Source organism: Zootoca vivipara, chromosome 7 (assembly GCF_963506605.1).
Source record: "Zootoca vivipara chromosome 7, rZooViv1.1, whole genome shotgun sequence".
In the NCBI taxonomy this organism is placed as follows: Eukaryota; Metazoa; Chordata; class Lepidosauria; order Squamata; family Lacertidae; genus Zootoca; species Zootoca vivipara.
The window spans coordinates 55,922,605-55,939,080 of record NC_083282.1 but is presented as its reverse complement, the minus strand read 5'-3'; the positions used below and the strand labels follow the sequence as shown (position 1 = coordinate 55,939,080).

At 41.1% G+C, this 16,476-nt stretch overlaps 1 protein-coding gene across 4 annotated transcripts in view; it reads left to right on the top strand.

Annotated features, from left to right (window-relative positions):
- The window catches only part of BLACAT1 (BLACAT1 overlapping LEMD1 locus), a 28,952-nt gene extending 12,728 nt beyond the window's left edge, over positions 1 to 16,224 (top strand). The window contains exons 2-5 of one of the 4 annotated variants that reach the window (XM_060277097.1): positions 3,005 to 3,090; positions 7,913 to 8,113; positions 8,892 to 9,028; positions 12,739 to 16,224. In XM_060277097.1, coding sequence (XP_060133080.1) covers positions 7,952 to 8,053 — 102 coding nt within the window. In that variant the 5' untranslated portion in view covers positions 3,005 to 3,090; positions 7,913 to 7,951 and the 3' untranslated portion in view covers positions 8,054 to 8,113; positions 8,892 to 9,028; positions 12,739 to 16,224. Of the gene's footprint in view, positions 1 to 3,004; positions 3,091 to 3,935; positions 4,300 to 4,386; positions 4,903 to 7,912; positions 8,114 to 8,891; positions 9,029 to 12,738 lie in introns of those variants that run through there. The other 3 variants (XM_060277096.1, XM_060277095.1, XM_060277098.1) reach the window with 3 other exon arrangements.
- The last annotated feature ends 252 nt before the right edge of the window (positions 16,225 to 16,476 follow it).

The window sequence follows — 16,476 nt, the reverse complement described above, 5'->3', positions numbered from 1 at the left end:
TGCTTGGCAGTTCAAACATACAGGTTTATAGACCCGGTTCACATGCCATGTTAAACCATGCAGGTGAGGAAACAAGCCCGTGGGCCTATGTAGGCTTATCATTTCCTTCTCTCCAAACAGACCCTCAGCCCAGGTTTGCACACTGTGACAATCCTGACTCTGGCTTGTGAAGAGCAGGACAGGAACAAAAGTGTATGTGCTCATTAAATCATTGTTTATTTTAAATGGTGGTGTAATGTTATGTCCCAACAACCTCATGTTCCTGGATTTTTCAAATGGCATCCAGGCATAGGGATGCACCCTTAAATTACACAGGCCTGTAATCACCTGATGCAAAACAATCATTTCTGTGGTTTTTGGCTGGCTAGTCTAATCCTTGCAGGGTAGATCTTAGAGAGACTGATGCACTTGTGTGATCAGGACTAAATATGTGGTCATGATATCATGCTCTGCCTGTATGACTACAGAGGTACCTCGTTTTAAGTACACAATTGGTTCCGGAAGTCTGTACTTAAACTGAAGCGTACTTAACCTGAAGCGAACTTTCCCATTGAAAGTAATGGAAAGTGGATTAATCCGTTCCAGACGGGTCTGCGGAGTCCTTAAACTGGAAGTACTCAAACCGAAGCGTACTTAAACCGAGGTATGACTGTATTACCCATGATTTGGTCAGAGTAGGCTCCCTTGAAGGAGTCCATTTATATTCTAATGTTTGTTCCTGCACTTTTCCTGGACACGTATTAGATATGCCCTAAGAAGGCATACCCCAAGAGAAGAATACCAGTACTATAGCTCCCTTACTAATACACGTTTTTTGTGTTGGTGGTCAAAACGGGAATTAAAAACCAGTCAATTTCCTTGCTTTTTCCATGGGACAATTTCCCTCTAATTCCTTGTGTTCCTATAACTCCTTTAACAAACTGGATCTCCTCCTTTCCTCATGGCTGGGAGAATGTGTGAAAATGGATAAAGATTTCCAATTTCAGCAGCAGGGACCAAACTGTTAAGAAGAGCAAAAACCTGGTGAAATCGGTAATTGTTGGTCTAAGGAATTGGTTCTGTCCAGCTGGTTCAGAAAGACATTTATTAGGGCTCAGGGAAAGTGACATTATTAAAGTGAGCATGCTGATTTCAGACAGCTCCCAATTCATCACTCTGACAGTGACAAACACAGTCTGAGGTTAAGCAAATGACTAAAGAGAATTCTTTGGCTTTACATTTTTAATGCTCACCGCATTTTCTTGGCTGCAGAGGGTTCTATTCAAAGGATCCTCTCCCTTGAATAGAAAGGGCAGAACAGGGCCATGAAACATGCTTGGATTTTGCAAATCAAGTAGGGCATCTGTCACTCCACTAGCGCTAGTTCATTTATTTTTTAATTATTCCTCACTCCTTAAAAGATCCCTTTTCTCCATTTTCAAGAAGAACAGGAGCATTTGACTCAGCTGTGCTGCCTCTGTTCTTCCAGGCTCGTTCATCATTGTCTGCCCCCTGAATGGAAAGTGGAGGGTCAGTTTTAAAAGGCTCCATGCTACAAGCTTTCCTAAATACATCAATAGCTCCCTAATGGAATTGGGACTCTTGTCATTCAGACCACCCAGGTCTTCTGGCAAGCAAATGTATACCTCAGGTACTTTGGTATACTCCATCCCATTAGCAGGCAATCTCATGCTACAATTATTTGCCATGGCTTCCCTTTCGACAGTAACATGATGCTGGGCTACTGTACGGAGCTCTACATGGGGCTGATCTTGAAGACATTTCCGAAACTTCAGTTGGTCCAGAAAGTTGCCACTAGGATTTTAGCAGTTCACGTCAGGTTTAGTATGCTTCAGTTTAAGTACTCTGTGGACCTGTCTGGAACGGATTAATCCACTTTCCATTACTTTCAATGGGAAAGTTTGCTTCAGGTTAAATATACGCTTCAGGTTAAGTACAGACGTCCGGAACCAATTGTGTACTTAAACCGAGGTACCACTGTATATATATAATTGTGTATCAACTATACTTCTTACCAATTCAAGGTACAGCCTAGGAACTTTAAAGCCTTAAATCACCTGATACCAGAGTATCTTCAGAATTGCAGGTGGGCACAAACGAGAGGTGCATCATGTGTGGTGCTCAGGTTGAAGAACAGCTTACTTACAAAGGTTCACCTGAGCAATCCATTGGCCCCAATGAGTGGCAATGAAGGCAATTCATCTAAGTACATTTAATTAACTTGACCTCTCATATGTACGTTTCTAATCTTATGATATTTATATTTTGATTGTTTTATTGATTACTTGTTTAGTGAGTTGCCTTGAGTAGAGATTGACAAATTTGTCCATTTTTCTCATCTTGAGTCCAGTTCATCACATTTCCACATCAGGCTATGCACAATCCTTTTGGTCTTAATCTTTTTTTCTTTTCTTTTTTGAAAACCATGGCAATATATTTTTTTTAAAAAAAATATTTATTGCCTACATGTCATAGAGTTGGAAGGGACCAGAAGGTGATCTAATCCACTCACCTGCTCCAAAACAGGAGCTGTAAGTTGTTTTTAAATTGTTTTTAATACTGGAACACACCCTGGAGGGAAGGAGGGAGGGGAAAAATAAAAAAGTCTCTTCATCCAGTCTACTATCTGACACCAGATCCAAGTGTTCTACTAGCATTATTTAATGAGCCTATGAAGGAAATAAGTTCAGATGCTCAGGTAAAAGTGGAGAACCACATTCAGCTGGGGAAAGCAAACAAATAAAATAAAAATACTTTTCCTCTTTCAAATCCAAAAGCAGCAGGGCATCTATCCTGAATACGGTACTTAGTTGAAAAATATATTAACTTTGGAAACCAAAGCTTACAAAATTATTTAGCAGGACATGTTAGCTTTGAGCCCAGTGGAAGCAATTTGTTTGCATCACTACATGCCAACCAGTTCTGATGAGTTGTGCTCTCTTATGACACTTGATGCACATGTACTTTAAATTATATATTTATTAACATCAGGTGTGTATTGCAGGCCATGGACAACTTGAAATCCACCACAGCCCTTCAGACTGTCAAATAAGGAGGTGAAGACCAGATGGAAAGTGCCTGATATTGCAGGTGCAAACATGACATTTTCAAGTATTTTTACTTTTGTTTTTAAAAAAATCTTTTGCCAGCTTTTAAACAAGGTTATGATTTGCAGACATTTATAGTAAAAGAAGTTTTGAAACAATTTCAGAACACAATAAAAAACAGTATGTGACACACTTTCTTCCTGGGTGTACACATTGTATTTATATACACTTTTCCTTATGCTATGTATTCAATAAAAAACTTAAGAAAATAAAGAAAATGGCTTAAAAACTTTGATTTTTTCTGGTGATTTGTGATGTTTGGCATTCATTTTATTCCCCTACTTTGCTTTTAGCAAGTGTTTTTGTTTTTAACATGAAAACCTGAGGGGGGGAATATAAACACAGAAGCTGAAAATTTAAGGATGTGGGTTTCCTTTTTCCTATTTCCTTTGCCTTCCTTTAATGGAATCTGGTGTCAACTAAGGTATTCTAACACTTTCTGACAATGCCATTTACCTAGAGAGGATTGACAGCAAAATTGCAGGCAGAAAGCAAAGTATGAGTTCACTTTTGTGACTGCATAACTAGCCTTGCAACGGCTTCATTTGGTAGAACTGGCTGTCTCCTGGCCATCACCTCAGAAAACTCTTTTGCACGCTTGCAATAAAAGCAGCTGAGAGAGGTACGGAGCTGGCGGTCTGCTCACAAACCTTGCAGACAGGAAGACTCATTAAGGAGTCCCTAGTCATTTCTTTGTGAGTCTCAGAGGAAGCATCAGGGGCCTTATTTAAACTAGGTGTCTGGAAGACAGGTATACCAAAACCTGTCAAATGAAACGGGGTGGGGTGGGGGTGGGGGTGGCGAGCATGCAGCTGAATAAGTGAGTTCAATGGGAGGTGTGCATTTGTCTTGCTTATCTGCACAGGGACTGCTTTGTGCTGAAGGCAGGGCTTGTCACTGCAAAGACAAGGTCAGGCTGAAGCAGAAAGGATAAAGCGAGCCTCCTCTGGTTCCCAGGTTACAGGATGGGAGGGATGCAATTTTTATTGCCATGTAGAACTGACTGTTCTGAGGTGCTGAAGGTTTATTTAATGAATGCCGAGAGGCTGTGTTTGAAGTTGGAAGGTCAGTCAAATATTCCCTGTAACCTTGGAGGCCTTAATCATGCCCTGAGTGCCAGCCGAGCTATTGAAGAGCAACCATCGCAAACGGGGGATTTTGGCTTTCGCCTTTTCTTTTTAATGTGGCTGAGGTAATTTGCAGGTTGGAATGCTGTGATTCAGCGGGGGTAGGAGTGCGGATGGTGGCAGGGGGCAGGGGGGTGGGGAAGAAAAAACAAGTCATTTGGACTCCGTATGTTTGATTTTGCTTCACAAGCTTTGTGCAGAGAAAAGAATTGTTAGGGCTTTGCTGGAGTCTCTATGATCCCCGACGAGAGTTCAGGCCCTAGACATTTTTTCATCTTAAGATGAAACCTCATTTTAAAAACAACGTCGCAGAGATGGAGTGAGGGAAATGACCGGTGCCCACATTGCTTCACATTGCTCTGCAATTAGGCCAACTAGGCTGTCGCTTAGTTCATATCCTTTGTGGTCAAGTTGGCCTCCAAGCCATTGTTTAACGTTGATTCATGATTATGCCTTTTGCTTGCCTGGATGGAGGACTGAGCATTGCGTGGTGGGGGGAATGCTGTGTTATTTTTCTAGAAAAAGAGGTGCCAGAACTCACTGTGAACAGCCTCCCTTGTTCTCTTATACATGGCAATGAGACCCACCTAGGAGATGCCAGGACTGAGTTCCACCAAGTTCCAGCTGAAAAATAGCCCAGTATGTTGAATTTAGCTTCCTTTACAAAGGTAACCTTTACACTCATTGCTCCACCTATCTTTTGAGGTGATGTTATTGTTTTATTGACTGGTTTCATTGCATCTTTTATTTGAGTGTGACCTGCCTTGAGAGAGTTTGCGAGAAAGGCTGGGATATAAAACATGGGATGAATGAGTCAATAGATACCAAATTCATGATAGCAATTATTCATGCCCAATGTGGGGCTCAAACCTACAATGATGAAGCTGTACTCTGCCGCCTCAGCTAGCCACGCTGATGTAGGAAAGGTGAATGATTAGAACATCCATACATTACTGGTGCCAAATGGAAGCCAGAAGTGTGTGAATGGCCAAATGGAAGCCAGAAGTGGGTGAATGGCTTTGCAGCAACAACCATACCACAAAGATAACACGTGAGTCACTGGACCATAGTCAGAAACAATGAGGCGGAATGATGAAGATCAGGAACACCCACCCATTTCATTTCACCCATTTCATTTCTAATGTGAGAGATGTGAGGTGACCCATACCTAATCTGTATTTTCATGAGAGGCTTCCGGTTCTGCCTGCAGGAATGGCTGACCTCTTTTCCATCCCTCCGACCTTCATGAGGAATTTGGCGGTTGCTAGGGGAGTAAATGGCAACCCCCTACCCTCTCCGGGGGTTACGGAGAGGGGCCGCTGGCCCACGATGCCCCCAAACCCACTCCGACTGTTCAAGGAGTGGGGGGGGGGCTTGGGCTAAGCACTTATGAGGAATGTCGGAACTCCCGGACGCCAAACTGCATGGCGGGATCTCCATGATTAAAGAAGATAATTAGGTTCAAATTCATGGACATGCTTCAGAAGGAGGGGCAGAAGCTCTGTTTACTGCCGAGGAATTTACGCTGCTGAGGGTGAGGAGTCAAAGGCTGTATTTTATCTGGAAGAAGGATTGATGGGGACGGAACGACAAGGGAAGTGAGTTTTTTTTTGTTTTTTTTCATATACTCTACGAGTTACTCCATACCTTCCCGGACGTGATGTCCTTGCTTGTTTGGAACGAACGAGAAATAAAAGATATCTGTGGGAGTTGAACTTTATAAACTGTTGATACTGAGTATACTTTTTGAAGATGTAAAATTGCGGACGAGAGAAGCCCCCCTCTAATTGGATAGAAGGAGTGCCTGGAAAGCGTTCGGAGGATTTATGAGTGACGCACTTTGAATTTGAACAGCGACCTGAAGCTAAGTTCAGCTATAGGGCAAGGAGAGCCACTAATTTATCAAGAGTCTATGCATAAGGTGACGGCTGGGTCTTCTGCCTGGAAAAGCTGTAAATTTCATAAAGATCGTTAATGAGAAGAAAACGAAAGTGATTTGAGTTTTCTAAGATGGCGCTGCTCAGTGTTGAAAGACCGACGCAACAGGGACGCTCCAGACCAAGAAGATTTATGGGGAGGCCGGACTGATTAACTCATACAGGAGAAAGAACATATGTGAAATCTCGTTTGATACTTATCTCAGCAGCGGGGGGGAAATCGGATGAAAGAGGAAAGCATCTTTGTGACTGTAGGGGAAAGATTGGGACTATTATAGACTTTGAGTGACAATTTGGACTTTAGAAAAAGACGGCAGTGGGCAGCTGCGAGGAATCCCCAATTTCTTGAAGCATGGGAACCCCGGAAATTTTAGAAAATTTTGGCATAACATTCGGTCTGATTGATATGTATTTGTATAATTTGAAATAATGGATGTGATATAATTGTTTTTAATTGGAAAATTAATAAAAATATATTATATAAAAAATAATCTGTATTTTCATGAAAGACATATGTAGTTTCATGTGTGCATGGTGTGTGTGTGTGTGTGTGTGTGCGTGCGCCGCTGGCAAACCCAGCTACAGTGTGCATTTCATTTTGAAGTGTTTGCAAAGGAAATCATTTCCACATAATATTATTTACAGAAACAGGTTTTTCAAAGATGAGTTTCTGGTGGCCTTTGTTGGGAACAAAGCAAAACACAAAGTGGGGAGGAGTGTCAAAACTATATATTGGCGGTAGGAATCGTGGATTGAATCCAGGGGTGGATCTACTATGAAACTAATGAAGCTTAAGTTTCAGGGCCTCAGAGAAGCCCCAGAAGCGACCTTAGTCCACATGGCTTTAAAAATTTGCTTTAAAAAGTACATCATGCATATATGTAACATTTTCCTAATTTTCATCCCCTCCCTCCAATAACTCAAACTATAAGACATAGGAAATTTTTGTTCGCACCAGTGACTTTGACATGAGATAATCCTGTTGTGACGTGGGGTTTGTGATTTCAGCTCTCTTGACATAATACAGCAGCTTAAATGAACCAATAGTAGCTGTACCCTCTGGAACCAAAAGGCAGTTACTTTATCCTAATGCAAATACAGACAATAATAATACAGATATAAAATCCTTTGACTCAATACACAACAATCCAGTACAGCAATTTTAATGAAAAACTGAGATGTAGTAGTTAATTTTTTAAAAAAATTGTGGTGATGTGTTGTAGAATAACCCAATTAAGAAGATAGCAGTGGTTACCCAGACCTTATTGCTGGTTGTGAAGGGCTCCCCCATAACAGTTTAAACTTCGGGGGCCCCCAAATGTAGATGCACCACTGATTGAATCTGATTGCGGATGGCAGCAGCAGCTATCCATGTTCAAGGAACATAGGGTGCTGCCTTCTACCAACCAGGTGAGGCCTTGCCCATCTGGTGCAGGACGATCTTCTCTGATTATTTGCAGGGGTCTCAGGGAAAGATGTTTAACTGGAGATGCTAAGGATTGAACCCTGGGACCTTTTGCTTGCAAAGCATATGCCTCACCACTGAGCTTCGGTCCCCCAACCCCCCACTATTTAGAGGCTTTAAGTGGGGGAGCTGAGATTCATTGTAGGTGGAAAACCTGCCGTTCTCTAATGCAGTGAGCATCTGGAACACTGCTCTAAAGTGAAAGTAAGAGATGCTCTGTTGGAAAGCGGGGAAAGAAACCCAAGCTTTTCTCTTCTCTCACCTTACTTTGTATAGATTTCCTTGGATGCTCCGGTCCTTTGCCTGTCCCAGGGGATGCCCCAGTTCACCTTTGCTTGCTTCTGTGGGCTCCATGGCTTCTGCAAGATGAAGAGGAAGAAGGAAGAGGCCAGCGCTGAGCAAGAGACAGCAGTGTGACCTTTTCTTTGTGAATCATCTTACTTCTCTCTGTTGAGCTGGAGGAGCGCAGCAACTGTGGTATGATGCTATTACCCTTGTAGGCTACCTTGCATGCCCACTCCTGCCCACTCTCATGGCTCTGCTCTGGAGGGGGGGGGCTGAAGGGTGCAGCACCCATCAGCACAGGGCTGCATGTGGCCTCCAGACAAATTTTCTACAGCCCCTGACTTAATTTCAAAAGCCCTTTGCAAGCTATTAGTTTAGACCTCTGGGAAGAGCAAGCTTTCCCTCCACCAACAGCCTGCTGTGCAGGGAGACAGGACAGAGAGAGAGGATGTCAGAAAGTGTGAGAGAGAGAAAGGGGTGCCAGAAAAAAAGAGAGAAAAGGTGTGTCCCCACTTGGTTTTTTTTGGTCTGGCCTGTTCTGGCCCTACCCACAATAATCATGTGCCCACTAACAGGGTTACCCCTGACAGAATGTGGCCCTCAACAGGAAAAAGGGTTTCCTGCTCCTGCACTAGCATCTCTGCATCGTCATAATTATTTTTAACATCACCATAGATTTGTGGAGGTGTCAACGGAGAGGTTGGAGCAAACCAAAGGAATGGTGTTTCTGATGGAGGCTGAGTGGGGAGAACCTAGCTCTATGTCCCTCACAGAGATGCTGCCCCTCTCCTTTCGGCTCTCCCATGGAGCTTGATGGATTAGCTCAGGAAGGAATACTGGCAGGAAGAGATGAACCCATTATGTGAATGATGGGCTCTCTCATCATTGCCGGCAGTGGGAAGAGGAGAATGTGGAAGACGTTAATCTGCTTTATTACATTTATTTCTCTCTCCTTGTTTTTCTCCCCTAGAGACTTTGCAGGCTTGGGAGGAAAAAAAACCTCACTCTGTGCAGACAGGAATGTAACTGAGGATCCAGAAGCCAAGCTGGGCAAAATGGCAGTTCTGCACGGTGTCCTATTTAGAATTACTCTGAGCCTTAGAGACGGTGGGTATCATGACTAAAAAGATTCTGTTAGCTTCTTTAAGATACCACTTTATTAGGGTTTTTTTAATCTATTGCAGGCATCCCCAAACTGCGGCCCTCCAGATGTTTCGACCTACAACTCCCATGACCCCTAGCTAACAGGACCAGTGGTCAGGGATGATGGGAATTGTAGTCCAAAACATCTGGAGGGCTGAAGTTTGGGGATGCCTGATCTATTGTGTAAGAAAGCTGTCTGCAAAATCCTCCGGATATAATCAAAATTAATTTGAAAGTTCATTTAGAAACAAAGCATTAATGTGCTTATGTTGGATTATCTTAATGAACATTCTGCCATACACTTTCCTATAAAATCTAGTAGATGCCCCCCTTTCTATTGAAGCGTTGCCACTTGCACATTGAAAAAGAAGAAGAAATTCAGAAAAATATATACAGGTGTGGTAAGTACAGCTATTTAGAGATACAGTGCATCACAGCACAATGGGAAAGACTGTGACCAGGTGACCTTATGTGCCTGCTCAGTCTGCTGTCCCAGGTCCTCACAGTTGGGCAAGTTGAAGACCTTGCAGCTCCTCCTCCTTATGGTTTTAAGCTTAACTTGGACTGGATAGTCCTCCCAAGAGAGGATGTCCTCAAACAGAGGATTGCCCTACGTAAAGTTGGACACAGGGCCACCCTGTTAACTGTTGAACCCATTTCAATTATTCACTAAAACCAAAAAAGGCATGAGAGAGAAGGGAGCCTTTTAACTATATCAATATACTTGTTTTAACTGATTTTAATATTGTATTTTTCCATTGTTGTAACCCAGCTTGGGACCTTGTAATTAAGTGTGGGATATGAGATCTAATTAATAATAATGAATGAATGAATACTACTGCTTTTTTAAAAAATAATAATAAATTTTATTTAAATCACCAACACCAAACACAGACAGTGAAACCCCCCAGGCTTCTGATACATTGGATGTACATAAACAATGAAAACATATTCAAATCAACCATGTGTACAATTCTATATATATTAAGCTCCACACTCCACAAGGCTTATTTAACTTTTAACATTTTAATTACCCCAAATTGTTCAAACCTCCCCAAATAATTCAGTATCTTTTCAAACCAATCCTCCTCTTTTTCATTGACCTTCCACCCTTTCATTTTCCGCATCTTCACAGTTAGGTATTCTAAAATGAACAAATACTACAGTACTGCTATTACTACTACATACAGCAAGTCGCCTGGCCCTTGACAGTGTAAAATTTCCTGAGCTGGAACTATAATTCTAATGCATGGTGTTCCAGTGTGTTTATATTAGGGGTGAGAAACTGGATCTGGCTAAAGAGTCAGATGCATAGGGGCCAATCCTCCATGAGCCACTTGGGCAGATGGGAAGGGATGCCTACCTGTCAGTCACCTGACACCAGCTGACTGAAACTGCAGAGGAAGATTGTTCCTTCATTTGTGATCCCGAATTGAATTAGATACTTTTAAAATTCAAGCTATGGCTGCAAAGGAAGACTTGGGAATGCACCCCTTGATGCTTTCTTTGTAGCCTTGGCTTGAATTCTGCCCTTTTCGAATATAACATCTTTTTCTGCCATCAGGCACAGGAAAAGTGTGCATGGTTCACCCAAGACAGCCTGGTGGGCCATCTTCTGGGAACCATTACTGCTTTTTATCATGAGGGCATGATATGATGGATGTCACATCACAGATCTTTATTCTATGGGGCACAGGAGATTAATACAGAATAAATCTAGCCCTGGAAGTATCCGATGAGCTGGCTGTGGGTGGCATGCAAGTTTATCTTATGATAAACTCTCTTAACCTTTCCAAGCTTCTCATCTCTGCCAAGAGACCAGATTTGCACCATAGTAGCAAAGCTGTACGTGCTGGTGATTTGAGCTCCTTTTAGGAGGACTTACAAGTCTGGCTGATTGCCAAGAATCACACAGCAATTGTTCTTTTTTCTTACCCAATAACCCATAATGGGAATGTAAAATTTGTGTCCAGTAAAGATAACCAACTATGAGCTAAATATGATGTCATTCCAGGGAAGGGGGTCTCCCTCCCCTCTTTTTGTAAAGAGAAAATAGAAACTAAATAGGTTTTAATCAATCTTTGTCAAGTTCTAGGGAACGATGTTGCTGTAGGAGAGGGTTGAAATGTTCCAAACCTGTAATTCTAAAGAGCAGTAAAATAATGGGCATGAAGTCACAATGAGGATTCATCTCCTCACAGAATCAGTTTTAAAAGTTCACAGGAGTCCTTTTCTCCTTCTCATTGCCATGGAGCTGAATGAAGACATGCATACAAGACTTTGGCTAGTTCAAATACACACAAAAACAAGGCTAGGAAAGCAGCCTAACTCATCTAACAATGGAAGTCACCCTGGTACAATTTGGCCATCACAACAAAGAGTGCTCTTTTGATACCACCACCTTATACACCACCTTATACAGCGAGTCCCACTGAACTCAGTGGAAGCTTATTTCTGATGTAGGATCAATATATTTTAGATTCATTGGCATCTCGAAGAGCATTCAAAATGCATTCTAACCACATTTTAGCCACAAAAAGTGTGCAAGTCTCATCTCCATAAAATACGTGTCTTGCTGCCATTAAATCCTCAACATCATCACTTTAAGATGTTGTGTTATCTATGCCGCCTTGTACAAATCTGGGGGTGCTAGCCAATTGGCATCCACCAGAGCAGACATTTCTGCAGTTTAGATTGAACCATTCTGAAAACTGCATAACTGGGATTTTTTTCCTCCAAAGCTTGCACCAGGACAAACATATACATTTACTTGGAACTACCAAACCATCTCCCATCATGCTTAATAAGTCCCCCCCCCATATACATAACCATATAGCCCTTGATGTTTTCCAGACAAACCGCTTGCTACCATTTCCAAGATAAGTTCTTACCCTCTAAGGAAGCCATTTCCAACAAAACGTATTTAATATGTTCATCCCTATGGAAGGCAATAATGTAAGCAGAGTTCCACATACACGTACATTCAGACAAGGCTGTATCAGAACTAATCAAGCAGTGACATTGTTTTTGCCCTCATCCTTGTCTCTAGAATTACATTGGCAGGCTTCAGTGTTGATCTCTAAGGTGATACTGGAAGGATTTTTTTTATTTTGTTTCGACTCTAAATCATATGGCTTAGAGTTGCTTAACCTGCTAGTTTATCTTTTCCAAGTATCAATACTGCAATATATGGATGCAAATGACTCATTTTTGTTTGGGAACATGTGCATCCGAAAGAAACATAATAATATTTGCAGTTTTTCAACTTTGAGAAAGATGTTTAAAAATGAATGAGCATCAACAGTCAATAAACAGTACAGTAGGTGAGTGGGAAGTTAGTCAGGGGTGTGTGTGTGTGTGTGTGTGTGTGTGTGTGAGAGAGAGAGAGAGAGAGAGAGAGAGAGAGAGAGAGAGAGAGAGAGAGAGAGAGATATTTAGCATTAAAACTAATTGCCTACAACTTTGCTTCAGGGTATCTTTCAAGATAGATAATATATCGTCTGTCTGGATAAATAGTAGTCTTGCTCGGAGCCAGAATGTCTCCCAAATGTTTAATGGTAAGGTAGGAAACAAAACTTTGTGTGTGTGATGAAGCTTTCTTCAAAGTTGTGCTTTGTTTTGATCTTTTGACAGAGGTGATATTGCTAAGACAACTTTCATTGCACCCATTTCAGGTAAATGACAAGTTTTTGTGACCAACTGGACGGTGCAGGACATGCACAAATTGCAGGAATGAAGCCAAGGAAAGGAGAATGAGTCAAATACCTTGTTGTACAGCTTCCTGAAGACCCCCAAGAAGAAACTGCGCTAAATTATAAACATGAACATCTTTCCCAACCTAAACCTCTCTGCTATGTACACTTGCACTACTAATGCTAGAATCTTAAACTGTGAAATAGGAATAAATCCAATAAATGACTGGCATTTAAAGGTATTACAAAAATATACGTATCAGGTTAATTTCAGGTTGTACAGTTACTGCATTCCAGTGTTACCTAAAGTTGAAAGGATACTTTAAAAAAATCACAATACAGCTGTATGGGTTTTTTCTTTTTGCACTGCGGCTGATGTGGCTATAAGAAGCACTTTATTTCTACAGGGTCAGTAGATATAAGTTTTGGGATGAGGTTAGACCAGAGTCTAAACGTTCATGGCTTTCTTGCTTGCAAGGATACAGTCCCTCAGGAGACAGAAACAAAGAAAACCAAACATCTACTCAGTGTCTCTTACCTTCTACTTATAGCCTATTGCTATAACCATCTGAAGTGTTCTCTGAATTTCAAAGCTGAATGCTTGGGTGGTCAGTGAATTTATGAATTTTTTAGAGGGTGGCTGAAAATGTTTTATATTATTTTGTCTAGCCATAGAAAATACTGCAGTGACCAAATCTTGTCATAATTATCATTGTAAGCAACAAGCACTATATTGAAATTGGTTGAAATCCTGTGCATATTTATGTATGCAGTATACAAAACTGGGGGCTGGATTGATTCTGCATCTCTGATTAATGGAAAGAATTGTTACCTACCCCATCTGTTTATTGAATGTACCTGCAGTCAATTCGCACAGTCACATTTATGAGTGACCAACACGTGTATATAGACCACTAATTATTCAAGTAAAGTCTATATAGATTTATATATTTATCTGTGTATACACATATAGTCTAAGTTTACTCTTAATTATGCTGGAGCCTAGCTAGTGCACAGCAATTTATTTTTGTTTTAAAATGTCCTACGTTCTCTGAAATACATACTGTATGTATAACCTAGAAGTGGGCATTGGTTAAACCCAGCAGCTTTGAGATCCTTGGATGTACACACCTTGGACCTACCGGAAACATTACAAGGCAATTATATATCTTTGTGAAATAAATTAGAAACTCAAATGTTTCTTTAGTTAGGCTCATGAAAGCTGTTTTTCCACAGGGCGGAGAACTTGCTGAGAAGTTACAAAGACAAACAGTTAACTCTTTCTGTCTTTGATATATGACTCTAACAAGTTCCTCTTCTGGGAACAATGACACTGATTGTGTCATTGGAGATAACAGTAATATTGTATGTATTCAGGGTCAAAGGTGCTATACAAGAGCTAAATGTTAGCGATAAAGCACAAGCTTCAGTCCATTCCTTTTGACAAACTACTTAAACACATACAGTACTTATATCTAGCTGTAGGCTTTGAGAATCACAGCTACCTTGGAAGTTAGTTCCTTTGAACTTGAGCAGAGAGTCTTTGAAAAGGGATGGAATCCTGCTTGGCAGGGGGTTGGACTGGATGGCCCTTGTGGTCTCTTCCAACTCTATGATTCTATGATTCTAAGTGTGCCTCCAAACACTTGCTAGGCCAGAGCTAATGATAGTGGTCCATATTCACTGTTACTGTAATTCCCGTGACCTCCATGGATGTTCAAAACTCTCCACATTTAAAGGTACTGATGTGTCCTTAACAGCCACCCAAACCTCCTCTGAGCAGTGCATGAGATTCCAAGGTTCTTGGCACTTAACCAAGGATTGTGTTTCATTTGGAGAATTAAGGCACATATACAGTGTAATGACATCTTGAACAGGATAAGTGGCATAGCCTGTATTTTTACACTGCTCTTTGTATCTTCCCTTAATACTCCAAATATGAGCTAAATGATAGCATTTACTAATTTAAGATTTTAGGGGGGTCTGCCTGACAACCCATAACAATATGTTTACTGCCATTAACCGACAACCAGGGTATCGAGACTCATTATATAGTCATTTTCAAGCCACATGTTCCAGAATTGGCCTCCACAGTCACAGTCACCATAAAACCGTGTTTATGGAAGACAATCTTACTCAGCTACAAGTGATCGCCAAATAAGAAGACTCATTTAAAACACTGGGGTATCTAATGCATCCAGAATGCATGTATCATCCATGGGGAATATGTCCTGCAGTTCCTAGATGTAAATCTACAGTATGTCATGGACATCAGAAATGGTAGGGATTGTGGTACTGGAATGGCTGAAGAAATAGATAAAGGCACTGCCTGTAACAAGGGGAGCAAATAAGAGTACTTGAGGGCACGGGCAGAAATACAACTTGGCATAGACCTTGATGCCTTTGCATGTCACTCCCTCTGAAAAAGTCTGCTGCCTCCAAGTTCATTATAAAGGATGTCATGTTTAGGAAGGTTTCTTCTGCCATAATTATGGGTCGTGCCCCATATTAAACCTCCACCTGCCCCCATCACTGGTAGCTGTTACTTGTTACACATGCTCTGTTCATCTGCGATACTTTGGCCAACTTTTAGAGCTGGCAAGACCAAACTGTGTAGTAGTTAACAAGAGACAGTCAGTTGGGTCATGTCAGGACATATCTCTGCAGCAGGGACAAGAAGCGAGTCTTAAATGTTCCTAGCATAGCCCCACAGTCCATCCCCCTCTGCTGCGGAAGATTTGTTCAGATCTTACTGCACGGAAAATCTTGAGCCTATCTTGAAGATTGAATGCCTTCTGTGTCTTGTTTTGTTTGCTCACATTGCATCCCAACTCCGAAATGTCTATTCAGGCTTCTTTGTGGGAAACCCCCTGGACATAATGGTAGATGAAAATAGATGTTTCTATATTAACTATTTTTAGATCTCATTGTAATTGTGCCTATCATGCAGAAAGTTCTTGCCTTGCTATGCCATACTGGTTGGTCTGATCTCGATCTCCAGCTCTTGTCAGTAAAAAGGAGTCTTACTTGAATTGAGGACAGGGAAACACTAAGGCAGAAAATGTCCCCGAAGCAGGCTACGTTTATTTCTTCTCCCCTTTTTGCTCTCTGGATTCCATCTTATAGGAACCTAAATAGAAATGTAGTCTTCCAGCCTCAGTAGCCATAGAAACCAGCTATTTTTATCTATTTTGCATGATATCAATAAATGACTTTTTCTACACTGGATAGACAGGTCAACTCATCTTCCTGCTAACTGGATGTCCTTAATAAGCCATGCATATCTGTTGTATAATATTGTACACTGAGAAGAGAAAACAGGATTGTTTGTAAGTGCACAAAGGATTCTGCTATGTAGATAATTCACATTCTATTACATACCCTTTCAGAGAGAGAAAATATTTATGAGAATTTTTAGAATACACCCTTTGTAGTATTGATTTATTTTTTTAAAAAAAAATGTATTGAGAACTAGGTGGTGGTGGTCATTTATCCTTGATACACAAGCATTCACTTTTAACTAAGATGACAGCTTTACCAGTGTCTCCTTAAAATTAAATTAATGACTGTGAGAATATCATTATAACACTAAAGAAAGCCAGCCAGAAATAGTGTAATTGTTTTATGGAATCCAGTCTGTATTTGCTAAAAGAGGCTTTTATAAAGCAGGATAAATAATCAAATTTGTATGCTCAATAATCAAGTGCACTTCACAAAAGA